Source organism: Leucoraja erinacea, chromosome 5 (assembly GCF_028641065.1).
Source record: "Leucoraja erinacea ecotype New England chromosome 5, Leri_hhj_1, whole genome shotgun sequence".
In the NCBI taxonomy this organism is placed as follows: domain Eukaryota; kingdom Metazoa; phylum Chordata; class Chondrichthyes; order Rajiformes; family Rajidae; genus Leucoraja; species Leucoraja erinaceus.
The window spans coordinates 16,085,712-16,109,858 of NC_073381.1; the positions used below are offsets into that span (position 1 = coordinate 16,085,712).

A 24,147-nucleotide genomic window follows, 5' to 3' on the forward strand; every position below is an offset into this window, starting at 1 on the left:
ATCATTATACCTGCTGTTATAGCTTCCTCTTGCTGCTCATTCCAGGTACGGACTACCTGGTGAGTTTCCAGTGGAAGTGGTGGAGGCAGGTTTGATTTTATCATTTAAAAATAAATTGGATAGGTATATGGACGGGAAAGGAATGGAGGGTTATGGTCTGAGTGCAGGTAGATGGGACTAGGGGAGAATGAGTGTTTGGCACGGACTAGAAGGGCCGAGATGGCCTGTTTTTGTGCTGTAATTGTTATATGGTTATATGGTTACCTTCTGAGTAAAAAAACTGTGCCTGAAGTCCCTCTTAAATCCTTCCCCACTCATCATATGTTTATGTTTATGGATTTATGGCTGGTTTTCCATTAAACATGACATTTTGTATTAAATATATTCACCATATATATTGTGTGTGTGTGTGTGTGTGTGTATGTGTATATATTGCAGCTTAATGCAGTGTGAATTGCACCCAACAAGTTGTTTACAGTGAGAAGAGGTTGTATAATGTGGGTCCCATTGGGAATGGCAGTGGCATGCCAGTGAATTCATCCTGCCGTTAAATAATCCTGTGGCTTCTCTCGTAGGGAAAAGGCTGCCAACGCGGGCTCTCTATTCGCCAGCAACGCAGACTATTGAAACTAAAAATCCACGTGCTAACCTGCTTGTTAGCAAGTGGCAGCAGGTGTGGCTGTTGGCTCTGGACAGGCGGCGGAAGCTCAACGATGCGCTGGACAGGCTGGAGGAGGTGAGCATTTCAGCAGCATTGCTTCTCATACATTGATGTGCTTTTAAACCAGCGTCCTCTCAAATGAAACTACTATTTAATATTACGTGGATATACCAATGCAGTTCTATTTTTGGAACAACTCTTTTCAATTTGCAAATTTATTAAGTGATGGTAAACTGTTTTTTTCAGAATGTGCTTGTTGTTAAAATGTTGCAGGTCTCAAAGGGAGTTCAAGATTTCACCAAATAAGTTTTATGACTTTATTTACAAAGTATGGTTAGTGAGATTAATCTTGTTTCAAACCAAAGAAAGGCTGGAGGGGAGTTTCTAGATATTTTTTCCTGATGCAGTTTCATTGTCCTTTTGTTTTCAAAGAACATTGTATAAATCTTATGCCGCACATTTTGTTGGACGGTATGCAGTGTTTTCCATTTAACATTACATTTTGTATGAAATATATTCAGCATAGATGGAGACAATGATAACTTACCACTGAATGCTTTTATTTTCCCTTGATTTATGTACACAGATCACTCAGTCAAAAAAGATCAAAGCTGGTAAATAACTAAGATTTAACATGCAGAACAAATATCTGCTCTAATCATGCCAGGGAAATATTTTGATATTTCTAAAATGAACGATTAAAATACCATGTTGAGTGTGTTTACATTATTTGGCAAGCCAGACATTTTCAACATAATAGTAATATATTATAAATACAGATACCTTTGTACTGTGGATATTTATGGAGGGTTTTTTTAAACCAAATTCCAACTGGTTCAGTTGGAATTTGCAATGTGCTTCTGATAATATCTCTCGACAGTAGTTATTTTTTCAAGCTTGTCTAGGTTGTTTGAAGCCATGTTTTCTTGTGCAAAGGAAAGGAGCTAATTTTCCAACCTATCCATTTAAATAGGGATTTTTCTTCAAATTGTAGCCGAGCTTTATAGATTTATTTATTGAAATCATATTCTATGTCGCTCTTCCAGGGAGATGCTAACTGCATTTCGTTGTCTCTGTACTGTACACTGACAATGACAATTAAAGTTGAATCTGAATCTGAGCTGAATCTGAGTTTTTTTACCATGTGCAAGTTGAGGAACGTTGATGACTTTGCTTCCTTTGCAGCTGAGAGAATTTGCCAATTTTGATTTTGACGTTTGGCGGAAGAGATACATGCGATGGATGAACCACAAGAAGTCCAGAGTAATGGACTTTTTCAGACGCATCGATAAAGATCAAGATGGGAAAATCACAAGACAAGAATTTATCGATGGAATTCTGTCTTCAAGTGAGTCTGGAAAGCCTCTTGCAATTGAATGGAATACTCTATTGTCACATGTGACAACTTACTTAATAACCTGGCATGTAGGGCAGCAATGAAAGTCCTCCACTCCTGTCTGTTCTGGGCTAGCTTCTGGACCCTACCTCAGGTCAGGTCCCACTTTTCCTTTTCCCTTCCGGTGTCCAGTGCAGGGCTATTCTTGGGATTCTGTCTGGTATTCAACCTAGCATCTGTTGATAGCCCTGGAAGTTCATCACGCCCAGTAGTGTTGATTCCTTCAGTTGCTGTTTCCGTAACATATTTGTTTTACGAGACAGGGTTGTTAGCCCTGTGCTCAACCTCCAACCTGGAGGACCAGTGGATCGCTCTTCGTCTCACCTCTACCCTTCGACCTGTCCAGCATGGGAGACCCTGACAGGAGACGATTCTCCCGCTAACATAGCTCTAGGGGTCACTGAGACGCACAAGCTCCCCGACCACGAGAAGGTTGCAATCCAACGGGGAGACGGTATGCAAATAGTCACCCATAAAGGGCACTTACAAAGTCACAAAATAACTCTGCCCTTGGTCCCCCTTAGTTCCTTCTCCCCCCCCTCCCCCTCCCCCTCCCTCCACTCATGGTGGTCCCTCCACGCTGGGTCCTCCATTGTCCATTGCTCATCCCCCTCCCTCTCACGGCAGTCCCCCCCACGCCCGGTTCTCCTTAGTTCCTTCCCTCGGCAGTGACGTCCTCACTCCCACGTGGTCCGTCCTCGTCCATCGACCACCTCACCAACCTCTCCACTCGCTGCCGGATCCTCTCCGGACGCCGACCCAGGCCCCAGCCGCAGACTGCATCGACTCGCGACGGGTGGGCTCCGACCTCAGCCGAATGTCTGCTGCAAGGAAGCCTCTTAATGTTACTCAAACGTGATAAAATTCTACTCCTATACAACGAGTTGAATTTTTATAATACCCTTAACTCCACTTTGAACAGTGAAAAAGGGTCATTTTCTTTGCATGTTCAGTGCCAGCTTTTGAAACGAGCAATTCCATTTTAATGCCCTTCCAAGTTTACCGATTTTCAACTCCCCATCCACCAAAATCCTGTAAAGAAATTCCAATTCCACACTTGCGTCAGTCCATTAGCCGTGATTCGCTGTGCCATTTTTCCTATTTTACCATTACTAAATCTCCTCATAACTTTGAACTTAAGCAACATAAATGGAAAATGAACATTTCCCTGCTGAAGGTTAACGTCTTTTCTTTCCATGGATGTTACCAAGCCCACTGAATGTTTCTAATGTTTCGCTAAAGCCTGTTACTGAATTTCTAGATTAACAATATATAGTAAAGGTAAGACATAGGACTAAAATTCAATTGTTTATTTTATGTGGATAAGTACATCAGAAGTTCAAGTTCAAGTGAGTTTATTGTCATGTGTCCCTGTATAGAACAATGAAATTCTTGCTTTGTTTCAGCACACAGAACATAGTAGGCATTTACTACACAACAGATCATATACCATGATATAAATATATACACACATGAATAAATAAACAATCTTCCAGTGACAGGGGTCTTGTCTAACTTCTGTCCAATATAGAATAAAATGCTGAATTGAGCAGTAGTGTTCATGAAACAACCTGATTATTGTTTAAAAACCCTTCTGGTTCACATATATCCCAGAGGGAAAGAAATCTGCTGTCAAGCCTAAATGTGATTCCAGGTCCATGGAATGAACTTCTGCTTAGCTGCCTCTTGTATGACCTCAGCTCAAGGGCAATTGGGGATGCGAAATGTCTGCTGACGTTGCCAGCTATGCCCATGAATAAAGCATGATTCTACTGATCTTCCGAATGATCTTGTTGCCAACATCCACTAAGGGAAATTTGATACCGAGACCTGATTACACTGCAGCTGACATCGTCCACATGCCACTTTCATATTCTAACGCACTGTACACCACGGCATGGTGGCGTAGCGGTAGAGTTGTTGCCTTTCAGCACCAGGGACCTGGGTTCGATCCTGACTATGGGTGCATGTCTGTACGGAGTTTGTACTCTCCCCGTGACTGTGGGTTTTCCCTGGATGCTCCAGTTTCCTCCCACACTCTAAAGATGTACAGGTTTGTAGGTTAATTGGCTTTGGTAAAATTTGTAACATTGTTTCTAATGTGGAGGATAGTGTGCAGTGTACAGGGGATCACTAGTCGGTGCGGACTCGGTGGGCCAAAGGGCCTGTTTCCATGCTATATCACTAAACTAAACTACAAATCATTACTCATGATGGACTTTCAATTACAAATTTGAGTGAATTTCCCAGCGGTATTATTTCATCCCCTTAGTCCCCAACACATTAAAGTTATTTTTATTTCTGTTCTGCCACTTGGCTAAGATGTGGCAGATTGGCTCAGCACGAACTGAGATTTGAATTAATGACTCTCCAAAACACAAAATAATACCACGCCCTGACTTACTCGGTGTCTTGACTTCCAGTATGTCATTTACGATAAGATGTTAATAATTAAGCAATCCATATCCATAGAGTTTATGTTGAGGTATTTCGTTTTCTGCATCAGTTTAACAGAAGAGAAAGTTAATGGAAAATAATGAACCAAAGGGGAATGTGTTTATTCTTCTTCTGCAGAGTTTCCGACCAGCCGGTTGGAAATGAGTGCGGTGGCAGATATATTTGACAGAGACGGAGATGGCTACATCGACTATTATGAATTTGTGGCAGCACTTCACCCAAACAAGGATGCGTACAAACCACTTACCGATGCAGACAAAATAGAGGATGAGGTATACACCCATTGTTTACAGATTTAAACTTTATTTCGTGGTATGATTTGACGATGGACACAGGAACATTTTGGTCAGCTGTTTAATTGTAACAGTCAATTCTTTTCTGACTTTTAAAGGCTTTTACATTTTTAATTTCTAACCAACGATCAAGTTTTTCTTTCCGCTCGTTGCCTCGCTGCGTGACCTTCATAAAGTACTAAAATGCTTTCCAACTCAACTTGCAATGATCACCCTGCGTTGTATTTTGTTGTAGGTGACACGGCAAGTCGCAAAATGTAAATGTGCGAAGCGGTTTCAGGTGGAGCAGATTGGGGAGAACAAATACAGGGTGAGTGTTGCGGTCTTTACCACATTAGAGGGCAAGCCATTACCAGCCTGCAGATGCTGGAATCTTGAGCAAAATGCAGGTGCCCCCCTATACCTGCTGCCTGACCCACTGAGTTCCTCCAGCAGTTTGTCTTTTACCCATTTTCATCCTGACTTTTTAAATTGTAATGTTTGGAGAAAAGAATAGCTTCATCTAAAAATAACTTCATTTAAAACCTACGAGTGCGAAGGAGGTTTCTTATCACTAAAACAATATTATTCATATCATGTGTTCTATACTGAACTTGCCTTTGGAATGCAAAGGTTGCAGAAAGAAATGACTAAATATTTACTTTGTGGACTGATAGCAGTAAGCAATTATAGCTTTAATTTGGGAATAATCTGAAAACAGAATCCAGCTAAGTGCCAAGTGATCCAATTTTTACACAGCATTTCAAGAAATAGAGTTGCAACTTAAAAAAGATAGAACACTGCTGATTTCCTGAGTAGTTATCCCATTAAAAATGGTATGTAGTTTGGGTTCTAATTAATTTAACTTCTTAAACGATAGTTTGGCTGTTGGATTTTGAAGAATTACAGGCCACAGTGGTGTATTGGGCAGGAGCTGGTCTAAGGGGGTAAAGTGGAACAGAGTGCTCGACACTCATCAATCCAGTCCCTGAAATGACCTAAATCTTTAGACACGGAGGGGCCAGAGAATTCTGTCTCTGAGAAATGTTCCTTAATCTTCTCAATTGAATTTTTCCCATGTCATACTGAATAATTATTCACAGCAAATCAAAAAAAGCTGGACAAGAATAATTAAACTTGGGAAAAACTGTTGAAGCAAGGTCAAGGTTTTTCAAAGTAAATGGAATTTAAGAGTTATTTTTCACTCCCATTCTTGTGCAATGAGAATACTGTGCTGTTGCCACAACATCATGCATCAGTAGATGTGGCTAACTGATCCATGGTTTCCATGCTGAGTTTTTGAAAAAGCCATCCAATTAGTCCTATTTCCATGCTCTTTCCCCTTAACCCTGTATCTTATCGGCTTCTCAAATATAAATCGTGCCCTTTCAGCCAGAACTTTGCAGATTACAAGAATGCACTAAATAAAACAAATGCTCGTCAGTTCCCTCCATTCTTTCATTACACATTTTAAATGTGTATATGAACAACATAGCAACTTATTAAATGAAAATAAAGAACACATCACTATTGATAAGGGCTTGAGGAAAACCAAGTTTCCTTCTAACTAAATTGCTTTATTCTTCATCAGACTTCTACCTTTGTTTGTTAACATGATGTCCTTGATAATTTTGTCAATTTCCCTGAGAATTATCCTCTCCCTCTCCCCTCTGCAATGCTTTCAGAATGAGGATTAGTTTGCCACTTTTCATTCCCAAATCAGAATCAGAATCACACTTTATTCGCCAAGTATATTTTGCAACATACGAGGAATTTCATTGGCCAGGTCCGTCATACAATTAAAAGCAACAGATCACTCAAAACACATTTTAACATGAACATCCACCACAGTGACTCCTACACATTCCTCACTGTGATGGAAGGCAAAATAAAGTTCAAGCCCTTACTTAGTTCTTCCTCGGTCATGGGCCTCGAGCCCCCATTGACGGGGATGATCTTAACTCCCGTAGCCGGCGGTGTTCGGGCGCTCCGCGTCGAGGCGTTCTGCTCCTGCATCGGGGGAATGTCAGCTCCCCCGTGCCGGACAATCGAACCTCGTGTCGGGGCTAGTAGAACCTCCTGCGGCGTTGGAGCTCCCGACTCAGCCTCACCCGAGACTGCGAGCCCTTGGTGGTCACAGTGGGAGCGATCCCAGGCAAGGGATCCGCTCCGATGTTAAGTCCACGCCCCGCGGTGGGGCTGACAACAGTCCGAGGAGGCCTCCAGCTCCAGCGATGTTAGGCTGCAGAGCCCGGAGAATGTGATCCGAAAATTGATCACATCTCCGGGAAGGTAAGAACCTGAAAAAAAAGTTTCCCCCTTCCCCCCTCCCCCCCCCCCCCCCCCCCCCCCCCCCCCCCCCCCTCCCCCCCACATAAAGCAAACCGAAGAACATTAAAACAAACTTTTAATGCATTTAAAAATAAATTGGATAGTTATATGGATGGGAAGGGAATGGAGGGTTATGGTCTGAGCGCAGGTATATGGGACTAGGGGAGATTATGTGTTCGGCACGGACTAGAAGGGTCGAGATGGCCTGTTTCCGTGCTGTAATTGTTATATGGTTATATGCAAAAAATGAAGTACAATTTACCTTTTGCATGTTGGTGCAGTAGTTAGTGCAGCTACCTTACAGCTACAGGTATCCAGGTCTGACCCATATATGTGAAAAAACATAGGTTGCAGAGGTACAGGGGAATGGGATTGATGAGATGGCTTTGCTAAGAGCTGGCATGGACCTGATGGGCTGAATCACCACCTTCTGTCTGGTAATTAATAAGTAACCACTTGAGTGCAGAGAATGCTTGGAAGTGCACTATGTAATTCACAAATAGAGAGAACATTTTGGAAAAGGTTGGTCAGGCAGCATCTGTGGAGAAACAAATGGGTAAGTTGCTGGAACTTGGTGCCAGACGGAAGCCGTCATGCACATCACTGCTGTAGCACATCACCGGCTATAGCCTAGACTCTTGCACTACTCCGATGTCTGCTTGATGGTAAATACTGTTCTGCTCACAGATTGTGAAGCTTCAGATGGTGTACAGCCCAGAAGAAGCCAAGTCACAAAATATCTGACAAAAGCATCAACGCCAGAAAGGCACAAACCAACCCCTGCCAGCTGACATTCACCTGCAACATCACTTATTTTTAAAGTGTTAATTGTTTCTTTCATAATGTAGATTTTGAATTTTCAGGGACATTTGCATGCTCTTTCCCCAGAAAATTCAAAAGCTAGGAATAATTTACATGTTAAAAATAACTGACGTTGAAGAAGAATGTTTAAAATAGCAATCATTAATTTTAAATGAACTGGAAAAGAAACAAATATTTTCACATAATCACCAGCTGTGAAGGTTAATAAACTTCTGGTATCTTTTTTTATAATGTTTTGTTTGGCATGTTAATGAAGAGTTCATTTTTTCACACAGAGAGTGGTGAATCTCTGGAACTCTCTGCCACAGAGAGTTGAGGCCAGTTCATTGGCTATATTTAAGAGGGAGTTAGATGTGGCCCTTGTGGCTAAGGGGATCAGGGGGTATGGAGAGAAGGCAGGTACGGGATACTGAGTTGGATGATCACCCATGATCATATTGAATGGCGGTGCGGGCTCGAAAGGCTGAATGGCCTACTCCTGCACCTAATTTCTATGTTTCTATGTTTCTATAGCTTAATAGAAATTTACTTTATAAATGTACCAATGCCATTTGTAAAACCCACCAACCTAGGTAGGACTTGGCTGTTCTTTTCCTTCCTTACTAGTGTACTGAGAATAGTTTCCATATGTGGTGAATAAGCAAAACTGTGGCAACTGTCCGCCATAGACAATAGGTGCAGGAGTAGGCCATTCGGCCCTTCGAACCAGCACCGCCATTCAATGTGATCATAGCTGATCATCCTCAGTCAGTACCCCGTTTCTGCCTTCTCCCCTGACTCCGCTATTTTTAAGAGCCCTATCTAGCTCTCTCTTGAAAGCATCCAGAGAACCTGCCTCCACCGCCCTCTGAGGCAGAGAATTCCACCGATACACCACTCTCTGTGAGAAAAAGTGTTTCCTCGTCTCCGGTCCAAATGGCTTACTCCTTATACTTAAACTGTGACCCCTGGTTCTGGACTCCCCCAACATCGGGAACATGTTTCCTGCCTCTAGCATGTCCAAGCCCTTAACAATCTTATATGTTTCAATGAAATTACCTTTCATCCTTCTAAGCTCCAGAGTGTACAAGCCCAGCTGCTCCATTCTCTCAGCATATGACAGTCCCGCCATCCCAGGAATTAAACTTGTAAACCTACGCTGCACTCCCTCAATAGCAAGAATGTCCTTCCTCAAATTAGGGGACCAAAACTGCACACAATTGCCGTCCTTCATTGACTGAAAGAGCTTTCTGGTTGAGGCTGCTTTAGTTTCCAATATTTACTTTTATCAGGCTTATTGTTAAACCATCACTAGATCGGAGGAATCGGTGGAGAAATTTTTGGTGGATCTTCTCTTTCTATTAACAATCCCACAGTAATGATGTCATTCAAAGATATCAAACTAAGTTTAATATTGTTTTATGGTAGAGGATTGTCACTTGGATCCATGTAGAAAGCAATCCTATGAAGTTTACTTTCCATAAGATAGACAGTGAAAAGGTAAATTGATACATTCAAAATTTCCTTTAGAAATTCCTTTATACTCCTTTATAATTTACTGTATTTCCCGGCAATGAAGACGCACCTGCGTCAAAGATGGACCCCCAGTTGCTAAATTTTGAAAAAAGGCTGGCGGGTCATAGAATTTCTCACGCTCACGAAAATAAAAAATAAAAATGAAGAAAGTTACAATTCAATTTGCCCAAGGCTTCCAGATCTTCTCCATTCTGAATGACTGAATGGGTGGAGGGTGAGGGCAGGTGGGGAGATGGTGGGGAAAAACGGGAGCACACCGGGACAAGTTGAATCAGTTGTGATCTTATTGAATGACAATACTAGTTCAAGGGACCAATTGAGGTTACTCGCGCTGACACAGGAGTAAGCTCCACCGCCCACTGTCCTGTTATCCATCTCCCGCTGACCCGCTCCACTCTATGATCTTTGCTCTTGAGTTGGTCCCCTCACCGTCCGGTCTCCGAGCCAGGTCAAAAATAGGGATAACCAGAATTTCAAAACTAATACCAACTGCTTTTGTGCGCGTCTGTTGACAAGACAGCAGCATTCTTATTCTCTCTGTTATTCTCACTTGCCCGACAAGCATCACGCACCTCCAAAGCATGTCCCCATGCAAATTTACATTGAAAGACACGGACAGGGCAGTGAATGCCATGCAGGGTCACCCAGCGCAGCAAGTGAGGCAGTGTCCTGCTCCCGGTGGCAGTCGGATTTTAAGGATTTGCTGGAAGTGGCTGACATGAGCGAGGCCGGCGAGCAGCAGGAGAGAGGCGTTCAGACTGAGAGCACTGTCAGAGGTGAGCGGGACGGCAGAAGGCGCTGAGGTGGCGGCCGGTTCCGCTGTCCGGTCCCGGCGGCCGCTCACAGCCTCCCGAGCTACTTCCCTCGCTGGCCACAATGCGGATGTTCCGCACCCGGAGCACCGCGGCAGCGGTGAGTGAATGAGTTGCTGGCATGATCCCCGACCCCCTCCTTCTCAACGCTCCCGCCCTCCCCGCAAGTTTACCACTGGCAGCCCAGGCCGTGCTGACCCAGGCCAGACTCCCCACACGCTGTGAAAGGAACTATCTGCCCCCCAACGGCGCTGCCCTTTTACAGCCGCATCCCATCTGCTGCCAGCAATGAGCGATAGACTTGGCTATCCTTCAGTACAGCAAGATCGTTCCTGATGTTGCTGTACTGAAGGATAGCCCAGTCTATCTATCTTGGCTAACAACCTAACCTTTGGCCTCCAAGACGCAGGTACATTTACGTGCCTTATTTTTGCGTAAAAAATAGCATCTTCATGACCGGGAAATATGGTATTTAATTCCATTGTTAAAATGTACTAGCCTATATAGTACTTAGTAGCATAAGGGAATAAGTGCTCAATGTCTAGCCTACACAGATTCAACCACAAACAAGGCAAGGGTTGGTTTTGGCATTCCCTGGGCCAGGAAGAGCAGGGAAAATTAACCATCTAGCAGCTATTTCACTGACATGTGGTGTGAACCGACATGTACGTGAATGTTCAGTGGGGTCAGTCAGGGTCATCCCTGATGCTCTGTGTCTTCGAGTTTCCTTTCAAAGGTGTAGCCATGTTTCACTGATACAGAACAGATCTTGTTTGGAGCAGTGCAACCTTGTCAGTCTTATGCAACGATATGATGATACTTGATAATGTATTGTCAATTGCACCCAAGTACAGTGACATTTTTTGTTTTTGCATATAAAGCACACAAAAGAGTAGCCACAAAGGCACCGACTAAGTTACATAAAGTACTCATCCGTACTTTATTTTCCCCTCCTCCAAGCCGGGTCCCCCTTAGTTCTTGCCCCCCCCCCCCCCCCCCCCCCCCCCCCCCCCCCCCCCCCCCTCCTCTCCTCGCAAGCATAAATAGGAAAACAAAAACTTTTCCTTTGTTGTGACATAGGGAATCCAACATGCTTCTTAGTAGGTACACAAAAATGCTGGAGAAACTCAGCGGGTGCAGCAGCATCTATGGAGCGAAGGAAATAGGCAACGTTTCGGGCCAAAACCCTTCTTCAGACTAATGGGGGGTGGCGAGGAGAATGCTTCTTTGTAGATTCTTTCTGACTAGACTTAACCCCTGGAGTAGTAATCAATTCCACCAGCTTTGCAAGTGAAGCTACAACTGTTTACAAACACTGTTATATATTAAAACTAAAGTTGCTGTGACTAATTTTCTTTTTCTTCATGTTCCCTTCCATGACTTAGTTCTTCTTGGGAAATCAGGTACAGAACAACATAAATGTCTGATGTATTTTACCTGTTGTGTTGTGTGCTGTGGGACAGTAACTGCTGCTTTGTGGCGTTCAGCCTCTAAACCAATTGGGGACAGCGGCTTTTCCAACCTGTTGCCCAGCAGTTTACGTTTTTCAATGTTGGGTGTTTCCACTGTCATTATGCTATGGGTTTGTGCTGCTCATTTATCATTTAATCATTCGCCTCTTCAAATCGGCTGCTTTAAAGCGAGGTGGGGGTGGAGACATAGAGCTTGCAACTGCAAAAATAAATGCTTGATGCAAAGCCAATCATTACAGTCTGCAAGAGAAAATCACGAGCAAGATTGTTTGTTAACACCCACAAGTATAAAGTGCTGTTTACATTTCTCGTGTTTTCCTCCCTTGTAGTTTGGCGACTCCCAGCAGTTGCGGTTAGTCCGCATCCTACGCAGTACAGTGATGGTTCGTGTTGGCGGAGGGTGGATGGCCTTGGATGAGTTTTTGGTGAAAAATGACCCCTGCAGAGGTAGGTTTTGGTTGGTTCGACCAGCCACCTGCTTGGGCAGCACAAGCTCGCCCTTGTGGTCTAATGTAGAGCCTCTTCATAAGAAGGCACATTCATGTCTGTACAAAATGATGATGGATTATTTCTCGATAGAGGTACAAGCAGGCAGCAGTGCATTGAAATGATTGGCATCAATGAGTTGGAGCGATGTATAGTGTCGGCAACTCCCGACAGGATGTATCCCTGCAGATTTCAACTCGTGGTCCACTCGTCTCACTCCCAAAGCTTAACCATTGATTACCCAGTGTGTTACATTGTCATGGAACAACACATTCTCTAGCTGAAGCAAACAGATTCCTGCTTCCCCCATTGAATGATACATGGCTCTCGGGCAAATTGACAGTTTTCCTATCTCGTTCGTTTTTCAAATTTAAACAATCAAAGAAAAAAAAGGGTGCAGTGTGGCGTCAGCCTAAACACGGGCCACTCATGCTCGAACCCTCGTCAGGAGATACGAGGGCGGGCGCGTGACGTCATGGGCTAGGGGGAGTGTAAGGGGAAGGCTAGGGCTAGGGGGAATCTGAATCTGAGTGTCCTGGTACTTAAGGTTATCTCACCTTGAGGAGTCAACCTGTAGCTGAGCCCGAGAGAACAACCTCGCTCAGCTACAGCAACAACGTAATATAGTTAGCGCACCAACCTAACGTGCCACCACTGAATAAACGACTCCTTGAACCGGCCTGACGTCTCCCCTTTATTCACCACGTTTGGTGCCGCTACAGCAGCATATTACTTTTTAGGCCTTGCAGTCTTGTTCTTCCAGCAATTCTGTGGAGATTCTGCAATTCGGTCTCATTTTCAAGAGACGATGTGTGAAAATAAATCATAGTCAACAAAGGATCTTTCATGGGGATTGTATCTGTGTGAAATGCATTAAGGTATTAGCGGATCCTACCGTTGCGATTTAACAACCGATCAACATCGTAAATCTAAGCTCTGGTACGCAGAATGTCCACCTGCATAAAATTGAGAATTAATTACCGTAGTTATAAGCAGATATAAAGCAATAATACTCATGTTGTTTTATTAGCAAAAATTAGAGCTTTGATCGGACATATGACATGAGTAAGTAAGTAAGTTTATTGGCCAAGTCTTCACATACAATGAATTTGCCTTGGTGCTCCGCCCACAAGTAACAACATGACAATGAGCGTGAAATATTTATAGTTTAGATGTTTTGAGAAATTCATATTAGTTCTTCAAATGATTTATCTGTTTTATCTGCTCTGTGCTTGGTCCTATTTCCTACTAAAAGTTTCTCCTCTTTTTCTATTAATGTGTTGCAATCCCTTTATCATTTCTTCCAGTTCATCATCATGGAAGTAAAATGTTGCATTCGGAATCAAACTCTTCAATTACCAGTCAGTCTCCTATAGGTTGGCAAACCTCCTGTCTCTTTTCCTTCACCATTGTGCTTTCCTACTCTGTATGGCTTAACCCTCCTCGTGGCTTCCAGCAGGCTTTGTGCTTTTTTAATTAAAAAAAAGAGAACTGTAATCCAGTGCGCTTTGTTTCTTTTAACCAACTACAAAATGATCACCCACTTTGAAATGCATGTGAAGTTGCTTATATGACTTTTTTCTTTTACCCGCAGTAATACTCACTGCAAGTAAGTGGTCACCTTGTCTGATATTGTAGCATCCTCCCAAGTGGAATGTATACATCTGTTCTGCCTGAAAGTGGTGTGCTGTTTTAAGCTTCTGCACAAATATTTTTGGAATGGGGGTTTGCTTTAGTGGGTCCCTGGCCTTCTTTTAAACTGGCTGCATGAGGTTAATAGACTCCGAACTCTTGCGTAGTTTTTAACATGAAACTGAACTGAAACCTTTAGTACTATCAACATTTTTTTTTTTTTTTTTATCCCCTTCCATTTAAGTTTTGAAAATTTGCTGGGCTAATTCATCTCGTGTTGCATACGTACACCAGCCTAATTGTTGAGTTGCTGGTATGGATAGGCTTTCAATTCAGATTTCAGTATTATTCCATCATCTGCTGACTATTTTTTTTAACCGTCCTGTTCATTAACCCCCCCCCCACGACCCCCTTCATACTTTCTCTTGCCATTGCAAGTATGCCTTCTGCTTGTGAAGTTGTGGATGATTTACAGCTGATTTTTTTTTTTTTTTTTTTTTCTTCTTCATTCCTTTCTTTCAGCCAAGGGCAGAACAAACGTCGAGTTGCGTGAGAAGTTCATTCTTCCCGAAGGCATGAGTCAATCCATGGCTGCCTTCCGGACACGAGGGCGAAGGTCACGGCCGTCATCAAGGGCAGCTTCACCCAACAGATCAGCATCCAGTGCCAGCCAAAGTGTTTCAGTCCCACCAGTTGTTACAAGTACTCCTCCTAAGGTAGTGTTGAGCGGCACAGTTCAATCCTCAGTGTTTCCTGCGATTGATAATGTTACCAATGTAGCTTAGAATGGCGCTGCTCTAACCCAGCAACCAGCTCATTGCTATTGTTCCTATTCAGCAGCCTAATGATAGTGCAGTGCCTATCTCCCTAATGTATTGATAATTCATTGCATTTGTATAATACTGTCTTAGCCACTTTAATATTTATTTCAGGTTTGTTGCTTCAGTTTTTGTGTGAGGTTGGTTATGGAGTATTGACAAAGTGTTTAAGAAGGAACTGCAGACGGTGGAAAATCAAAGGTACACAAAGATGCTGGAGAAACTCAGCGGGTGCAGCAGCATCTATGGAGCGAAGGAAATAGGCAACGTTTCGGCACGAAACGTTGCCTATTTCCTTCGCTCCATAGATGCTGCTGCACCCGCTGAGTTTCTCTAGCATCTTTGTGTACCATGGAGTATTGACAAGTGTGCATTTAATATAACACATCACGGGAAGATTAACGCATGCCAGACATAGATTGCTTACTAACTTGTAAGGGATTCACATTGTCTTGATCATTGCATTTTTAATTTTACTTTGACCTTATTACACTTCCTTTTCCATGGCATTGTTATTTCCTGGTCATATTACTTTATTGTTTCAATTTCCATTCATTTTCAATGTATCCTTGTTTCATACAGACACCCCAACATTTAATCCGCAATTATGATAAACCATGGTTGACAAACAGCAAAACATCAAGTGCTTATAAATCACCAGAGTCCCCAGAAGGTCGGGTCCCATCTCCAGAGGTATAGTACGGTGAAGTACTCCCAGCTTAAGAGACGAGTGTTGGTAGTGGTCAACATATCAAAAGTGCATTTCGTTTATAGACTGGTTAGCTGTCTTGGATAGGTCTTTATTAAAAAGTTTATTGTTCAGAAAATTCTCCCAGGGGAAAATTTACCTTCTCCCAAGGAAGAATTTTGGGCTGCTTTTCAGGATTCCGAATGCATTTGTCCCTGTTGTACACAATAAATTGAAATTGGAAAATTGAATCACATTTGGAAGTAGTGAATACTAAATACTCTCCTGAATCATTCACAAATTTCTTGTTTCATCTTTTAGAATAAAAGGGATAAAATTGGTGATCAGAGGCACTTGTACTTTAGTGACAAATCACTGAGATGCCACAATCTTCTATTTTTAGAGATTTGTTGTTGGGAATGTTTTAAATTGCCCAATTCATTGATCAAAGTTACCAAATAGTTCACTTTATGAACACTTCTTTCGTGCAGTAGGGTGTTTGTTTATTTAACTACTTCAATCTGTAAATGAAATTGACTTTTATTACCTATCAGTAATTTGCACAACTCATTGTCTAATAATAGGAGCTGTCAGCATTCCAAAGTCCAAGATCCAGAATATTTAACACTGAATCCTGAAAAAGAGCCACTTAATATTTATCTGTAACACTAGAGAGGCTTCCCCCCCCCCCCTCCCAAATCCCTCCAACCCACACTTAATATATCCTGACCTCTAGAAGCTAACATTCATTTATCTTTCCAGACTATCTCTCTTTTCTAAGATTTTCAGTCTTGCAAAACTAACTCCTCTGTTCATGTCATCCTGTTTCACTGCACAGATGGAAGGAATCTTGTGACTGTGTTGTTCTTTCCTTTTTTTTTCCATATCTTAAAATCTTCTTCTCCTGTCACCTTGTGCATGATTGAGTAGTTTCTGTGCATGTAATTCCACGCTGGGTCATGGTACCAGGTTGGTTTCTGAGATCACAGGTTTTGATTATTTTTCTTCTTGGAACTTCTTCTAAAGAAAAAACTTTATTCTGCTTTGAATACGTGGGGTAAGGATGTAGATTTCTTTAAGTGTTTTTGTAATGCTATGCCACAGTTTTAGAGCCAGCGAAGAAATTGGCATTAATCCGTTTTGCATTGCGTTAAGCCATATTTTAAAAAAAGGTTGCATTTACTTTGTATCATTGAAGGCATCAAGTGTTTTACAGCCACTGGTTGAAGTGCTGTTGTCAAGTAGGATACTTGGAGCTAGATTGTAATTATGGCTTCAGAAATATGATGTTGGATCATTGAAGATCAATCGTGATCAAGTAAACCATTAACAATTACAGCACTGAAACAGTTGAAAGTGCTGTTGTCAAGTAGCCTGCATACTAACCCTGGAGCTAGATTGTTAATTATGGCTTCAGAAAGCTATTCCATGCTACCATCTGGATGATCAATCGTGCATCGTTAATATTGAATTGAATGGCTGTGCTAGCTCAAAGGGCCGAATGGCCTACTCCTCCACCTATTTGCTATGTTGATTCAGCCTGATTATCTGTTCCTATTACTCTGCAGTATAAATATTGGCAAAGCCACTGTTGATAACACCCTTCCTTTGAAATCATGGCTGCGAACTATTTTTCACTTCTCTCTGATGGAACCAAGTCCTGACATAATGTCTTGTGAGAAGGCTTCCAACTCTGACAGGCAACACTTCCTCAGCACTATTGTAATCACCCAGATCTTTGCCCAAGTGTGTACAGTGGGACCTGAACCAGCAATCATTTTCCCCAGTGGGGGAGAGTGAGCTTTTTCTAATCTTAACCAAAGTCACCACCATAGATCAAGGAAACACCACATGATTCACCTGTACAGTGCATTCAGAAAGAATTCAGACCCCTTCACTTTTTCCACATTTAGCTTATTCTAAAATGGATTAAATTCTTTTTTTTTATCATCAATCCACACACAAGTTTTTTGCAAAGCAATTAAAAAGAAATAATTGAAATATCACATTTACATAAGTATTCAGACCCTTTACTCAGTACTTTGGTAAGGCACCTTTAGCATCGATTACAGCCTCAAGTCTTCTTGGGCATGACGCTACAAGCTTGGCACACCTGTATTTGGGTCATTTCTCCTATTCGTCTCTGCTGATCTTCTCAAGCTCTGTCAGATTTGATGGGGGAGCGTCTATGCACAATTATTTTCAGGTCCCTCCAGAGATGTTTGATCAGGTTCAAGTCTGTCTCTGGCTGGGCCAATCAAGGACATTCACAGCCAATTAAACTACAAACCTTTGGAATGTGGGAGCAAACCGGAGCACGTGGCGAAAACCCAGGCGGTCCCAGGATGAACATACAAACTCCGTACAGACAACACCCGCAGTCAGGATTGAACCCGGGTCTCTGGCGCTGTAAGGCAGCAACTTTACCACTACGCCACTGTGCCAGGGGGTCGGGTTCTGACCACCTTGGCTGTATGTTACAGTCCCAGCAACCGATGGCTTTGCTCAGGTACACCCATGGAGTGTGCTGAAGGATTCTGTGAAACTGACTGAAAATAATAATTCTTTTAGAATGACAGTGATGGAATTTGAGCTTACTAAAACGTGGGGCACCTCTGCCAATTTAGATTGCTCCTATAGAGGTTGGGCAAGAAGGAGCTGGGTCTGATGTGCCTTTGTCATGTCCAAACCAAGTGCCCTGGCTGACTTGGCCATGAAATCTTCACACGAGTTTAGCACAAATCTGTCACAATTGTGTGGATTGACAGTTAACACAGTTAACGAATAACTACATTATCAAGGTCAGGAGTAACGTATCTGCGAGACATAGGTTAGCATATTACCTTCATTAAAATAGCAGTAGCAAACCTGAGGAGTTTCATGTTGCCATTATCTTATAATTGCTGCTTAACTGAATTCAGTTCCCCTTCTAGATGTGATCTTTAATATCAGCCTCTGGATTAGCTTTTCAGTAACTTCGCTCCTACGCTCCCAATCCTGAAAACGTACAAAACGTTAAGGGCAACATAATAATTGAAGCAAAGACGCGTATTAATTTGAAACATAATGAAGGTTGTAATTTGTTGCACGCAACAAAAGCTTTTCACCGGACCTGGTACACGTGACAATAAACTAAACTAATCTCCGAATCTGAAACAAAACATGTGAAATGTGCAGAGATAGTTGCACAAAGGGAACGCAAAATTGTTTCTTGCATGTACAGTAAGCTGTGAATGTGTGTGACAGTGTCGGGGTGCTTGTGCTCACACCGAGATGTCTATTGAGCTCATATTGCCATTGTGAACTATGGTGGATGCGTTCCCATGTCGGTTAAGCCGTGTTGGTTTTATGTTTCTCAATACATGTGGTTAGCTAACATCTATTAATCATTTTTTTTTTGGTAGAATTTAAGCCTCTATCTCATTTATTTCGTGTGGGAGAGTGTTACACATTTCCACTATCATTTATGTAAAGTAGTATTTCCTGGTCTCACTCTGTTTTGAAGAGAATGCTCCCTTGTTCCCATCAGCAGATAAAAAAAGATTTTTATCAAATACTGCAAGAAGCAAGAAACAAACAAACAGCAAAGAGCGTGAGAATATACAATGAGCTTCATCTGTGGTGCAGGATCTCTGATTTCCATCCTCCTCAGACACACTCATATTACAGTTGTAGAAGTACGCAGCTATGTTCTCCTGGAGTAGCTTCGTATGGGTGTCGTTAAATTATTGATTGTTAATTATCCAGCTGTAAATGTTAATCCTTTGATACTGTGCAGCTGAGAGATGCTCTGAAAAACCTTGAAGCTGGGAATAGGATGGCTTTGTAGAATGATCAACATTTGAAGAAGTCCTGTCTAGATTTTATCTACCTATCACCAGTAATTAAATATTAACCCAGTTCTCTATGTAATAATCTAGGTAACTCCCATCCAGGGAAGCAAGTTGCGGCCACCCGGATATCTCTCTGGGAAGAGTTTCCATTCTGGAGATGACAGCAATGTAACATCAACTCCTCCTTCTAGGGGGAGGTCTCGAGTACCAGGTCAGTGTTCTATGGTGACTGTAATCTCGCTGCTTTCCGTACTTTAAGACCCTGAAGCTTGATCAAGGTTTGTATCAAGGAAATAGGATAGATTTTTTTTTTTTTAAGTCTCCCAGGCTTCCTACAGCTGACGGCCATTGTAAAATATACGTGGTTCAGAACAGGATGGTGTCCAGCTAAAATAAAAACTCAGTGTTGGAAGTACTAAAGAAGTCGGGCAACATTTGTGAGAGAGAAACAGACTTTTCAGTGATGACCTATCACTACAATGGGTTGCGAGCAAATTCAGAAGCCGGAAAGATTGGGAGGTGCGGAAGGAACACAAGGGAAGAGAGATGAGTGAGATTAAATGGTAAAGGAGATAACTGATCGCAGTGAGATATGGGCCTGCCCATTGCCCAGTATTGAATCACTGGCCGACTGCAGTGCATGCATGGCAGCCCGTTACATGCGTCCTGCACCTGCGCAGCAAAGTTTGGCCATTCACTTGGCCCCCTGCACTCTCCGTAGGGACATTTAGTAAGTGACTGAGCCTAGGAAGTGGACACACTCTCTGCCTGGCAGCTCCCACCACTGCAGCCCTGTTCATAGAAACATAGAAAATAGGTGCAGGAGTAGGCCCTTCGAGCCTGCACCGCCATTCAATATGATCATGGCTGATCATCCAACTCAGTATCCTGTACCTGCCTTCTCTCCATACCCCCTGATCCCTTTAGCCACAAGGGCCACATCTAACTCCCTCTTAAATATAGCCAATGAACTGGCCTCGACTACGTTCTGTGGCAGAGAGTTGCAGAGATTCACCAATCTCTGTGTGAAAAATGTTTTTCTCATCTCGATCCTAAAAGATTTCCCCCTTATCCTTAAACTGTGACCCCCCAACTTGTTCTGTACTTCCCCAACATCGGGAACAATCTTCTAAATTCTAGCGAGTACAAACCGAGTCTTCAAAGTTCCTTTGAAGCTTCATTTAATTGGCTTTTTTTTTTTTAAATCTCCACATTTCTGTTTCTATCTAATTATTAAGTTCTTATTTTTATTTGATTTCAATTTAAATTGTTTGCCTTGTCATCGATTGTTTGCCGATGATCTCTGAGCATCACAGAAATGTAGAGAAAATTGAGTGTTGGATTTGAGAACTAGAGGTCATTGGGAAATAAATGAAGTCAATGCAAACAATTTATATGTAAAATCAAATAAGAATAATAACTTAATCATTTGCTGGATACAGAAATGTGGAGAACATATTTAGTTTTGGAATTGAGCATCAGAGATCATTGGGAAGAACTGCATCGGCCTTCTGGATGCTTGGAACCTCTGGACGGCTGTGATGTGGTTGCCAGATGTGTTCCATCAGGCTTTGCACAACCCCTACTCTATTGGGGTCCATGTTAGGGGCTGACACAAAGTATGGGTCTGGTCTAATATTGTGAAACAAAAGTGATCGGTAATTGGACAGGCAGTTATATAAATGGGCATAGCAGAATCACAGTGAACAGCTGTTGTTTGAAATAAATTAGAATGGTAGCTATGAGCTACTATTGATGAATTGTGAGTCTGGGAGATGTCATTGTAAATTTTCATCAAGCTCTTGTTGAACTTTCTAAGGAGGCAAGGGACAAAGAAATCACACTGGGAGTGAAAGGTGACCAGAGCAAGGAGGAGCAATGGGACCCCTAATGGGAAGCGTGGGTAGGGATGGGAATGATAAATGGGATCGAATATGTTCAGGGGCCCTGATATCACTCATAGAGGGGAGCCATTGTTCAGTAAAAATAAACATAATATGGGGAAAAATGGAACAGAATCCTTAACCAGAACATGGTCAAGATGTCTGTGGGATTTATTTATTTTCTAGAGAGTTAAAGGTTCAAGAGTTCTAGAGAGTTAAAGAGTAAAAGAACTGGGGCGTTAAAATATGGGCCTTAGAAAGTGAGCAAAGGACTGCGATGCAAAGCTACTAAAAGTTTGAACATTAGCAGGAGACAGTATAGGTATAATCATTTATGTGTTGGAAAGGGGACTATAGAAGAGCACCTAAACAGTTCTTGAATAAAGGAGGTCTGAAGAATGGTCCTGATACGAAACATCACACATCCTTTTCCCCCAGAGATGCTGTGTGACCCGCTGAGTCACTTCAGCAATTTGTGTCTATCTTGAATAAATAATGTTCACATAGCCAGGATGCCCCTTCACCTGTGCAAAACCTGCAGAGAGGTGTTCAGTGTAAGGGCAAGTTTGAAATGGATGAGGATTGATTAGACCATGATTTAATTTCGTTTTAAATGGAGGGGTCTGTTCTGGTGGAGAATGGAACTGATAGGGTTTTGGAAGTCCTCAGTGAAAAGCAGACTCTGAGGAACAGGGATTTGGAACTGCTGTATGGGGGATGGGGGGGGGGGGGGGTGGGGGAGGGGGTGGGGGGGGGGAGTGGTGAAGGGGGGGGGGGGGGGGGGGGTTACTCTCCTGAGCTGTTGCCTGAAACTAGGTATGTTTAACTATATCTCTTGCGTCACTGAATATAAAAAATAACTAAAAAAACAAATAAATAAAACCTTAAAGATAAATAAATAAATAGATGGATACGTGAGTAAATAAATAGACAGATAAATAGATAAATGAATCAATCAATAAATGGATGGATAAATAAATAGATGGGCAGATAAATAAATAAATAAATAAATAGATAAATAAATAGATGGATAAGTGAGTGAGTGAATTATGCAATTGTGTTTATGTAGTTGTCCTTAGTCATTTGATTGTACGATACGATATGATAGAATAGAACTTTGTTTATCCCAGGAGGGAAATTGATCTGCCAACGATCATTAAACACAAGATACCTGAAACATGAAATTAAAGTGACGAATGGAAAGGATTGGGGATGTCAGGGGTGGGGGGGGAGAGGAGAGTCAGTCTACCCCACGACAGAAGGGGGAGAAGTTATACAGTTTGATAGCCACCTGGAAGAAGGATCTCCTGTGGCATCCTGTACAGCATCTTGGTGAAACCAGCTTGTGGGATGTGAGATGTAATCTGCATTTCATGTCGTAAACAATGGTTTAACTCATTTAACCTACGATCTATGTGTATTCAATCCAGCCTTAGAGTCAAGAAAAGTCCCAAGCCGTCCCACAAGCCGCGCGGGAAGCAAGACTGGCAGCAGAGCAAGCAGTCGCCGGGGGAGTGATGCTTCCGATTTTGACATTTCAGATATCCAGTCTGTGTGCTCGGATGTTTCGGAGGCAGTGCCTGAAACTAGCAGATCAGGGTCACGAGCAGGATCTCGGCCATCTTCAGCGAAAGCATCGAAAATCCCGACACCATCAAGGAGGTCTCCAGCAACTAGCAAACTGAGTGCAACCTCCAAAAGATAGTGTGATCTCAGCGACGACCTCCAAAGTAATACCATGATGCAGACCGTGGGATGTAAAATAATCTGTAGAATCTGTTGTGAAATATTGCAAGAAGTGGACTTTTGATGCTGCAGAATGGCCTTATTTGTGCGTTTGTCTTGTAAGGTATATTATTTTATGTGAATAAATTTTCTGTTCCTTTTTTTTCCTTGATGCCATATCCTCTGGAGGGAAAATTAAAAGAGCTTTTAAGAAAGATGTAAGTTAAACTAATATTTTTACATGTAATGTAGAATTGGGTAACTATTGCTGAAAGCGGTTTCTGAATGTACGACTGTAAAAACAAAGCCCCAGGAACACGTCTTGTCAGTTAGCAGGCAGGTTTGCCAACAACTCTGATTACCTCATGTACAATTCTAATGAGGCAATGCTGAATATTATGAAATAACTTTATTTGCTCGGCGCTGATATTTTCTGAATTAAATACAAAGCAAATGTCTGTGTCCCAGGTAAAAAGGGATGTAAAATGCCTATCAGCATTACCTTCATGTAGCAAATCGAATTTACTCTCAACTGTTCAGTTAACACATTCATGTCGGCTGTGAAGAAGACACTTTAAACCCCCCCCCCTCCCCGCAACATTTTTGTGCCATTTTATTTTGCTGAAATCAAACTGCCATTATTAAAACTCTCCTGCCCTCCCACAAGAAGTAATTTGTACTACTAATAATTAATATATTAAGTATGAAGTGTTAATGTCAATGTGAAATTTTCTTTTGCTTGAGTGGAAGACAATTGTACCATTGATCCCATTTTGTATTAAAGCAAAGTTGCTTGCAATGAGTCTAAAACTGAATCATCCATGTTTGTTCCTTTAATGGTAATAGTTCACAATCTTCTATTTTAATGGTAATATTCACAATCGTTTTTAAAAATTAAAGCAAATGGCAATTTGCTGATGCCGGTAAAATGAGTAGGAATTCCCACTGGTGCTGAAATTCTTTTCTAAATATAAACGTTTTGTTTGAGCTTCACTTTATCAATGTCAAGATTGTAGATTTGCGTCTCAGAATTAAGGTGCAATAACACATTCTACATTTTACACCATCTTTCCATCCGAGAAACCCATGGGGAGAAGACTGGGCATTGAGCCTGAGGGAGATATTAAAAGAGAAAAAAGGTTTGGCCAAACATTGATATTTGAGGATCTTAAAGGAGGTCCATAAGATCCAGGACGGTTACCCAAATGTGAGACCAAGCAACTGAAAGCACGATAGTAATGCGTGGGGTAAAAGAAAGGTGCAGGAATCAAGAATGAAGACTTTGAGAAGAACTGGACAATGGTTATTTGTTTGTGATTTGGACATGGCTGACTATTTGTTCCT

The 24,147-nt window shown here is 42.1% G+C and overlaps 1 protein-coding gene across 1 annotated transcript in view; it reads left to right on the forward strand.

Moving 5' to 3' along the window:
• The window catches only part of LOC129696942 (dystonin-like), a 529,669-nt gene extending 506,056 nt beyond the window's left edge, over positions 1-23,613 (forward strand). The window contains 10 exon segments of the mRNA XM_055635073.1: positions 576-736; positions 1,847-2,009; positions 4,632-4,786; positions 5,043-5,117; positions 11,652-11,669; positions 12,068-12,185; positions 14,379-14,572; positions 15,257-15,367; positions 19,283-19,406; positions 22,509-23,613. Of these exon segments, the coding sequence (XP_055491048.1) occupies positions 576-736; positions 1,847-2,009; positions 4,632-4,786; positions 5,043-5,117; positions 11,652-11,669; positions 12,068-12,185; positions 14,379-14,572; positions 15,257-15,367; positions 19,283-19,406; positions 22,509-22,783 (1,394 nt within the window). The 3' untranslated portion in view covers positions 22,784-23,613.
• Positions 23,614-24,147: the final 534 nt, after the last annotated feature.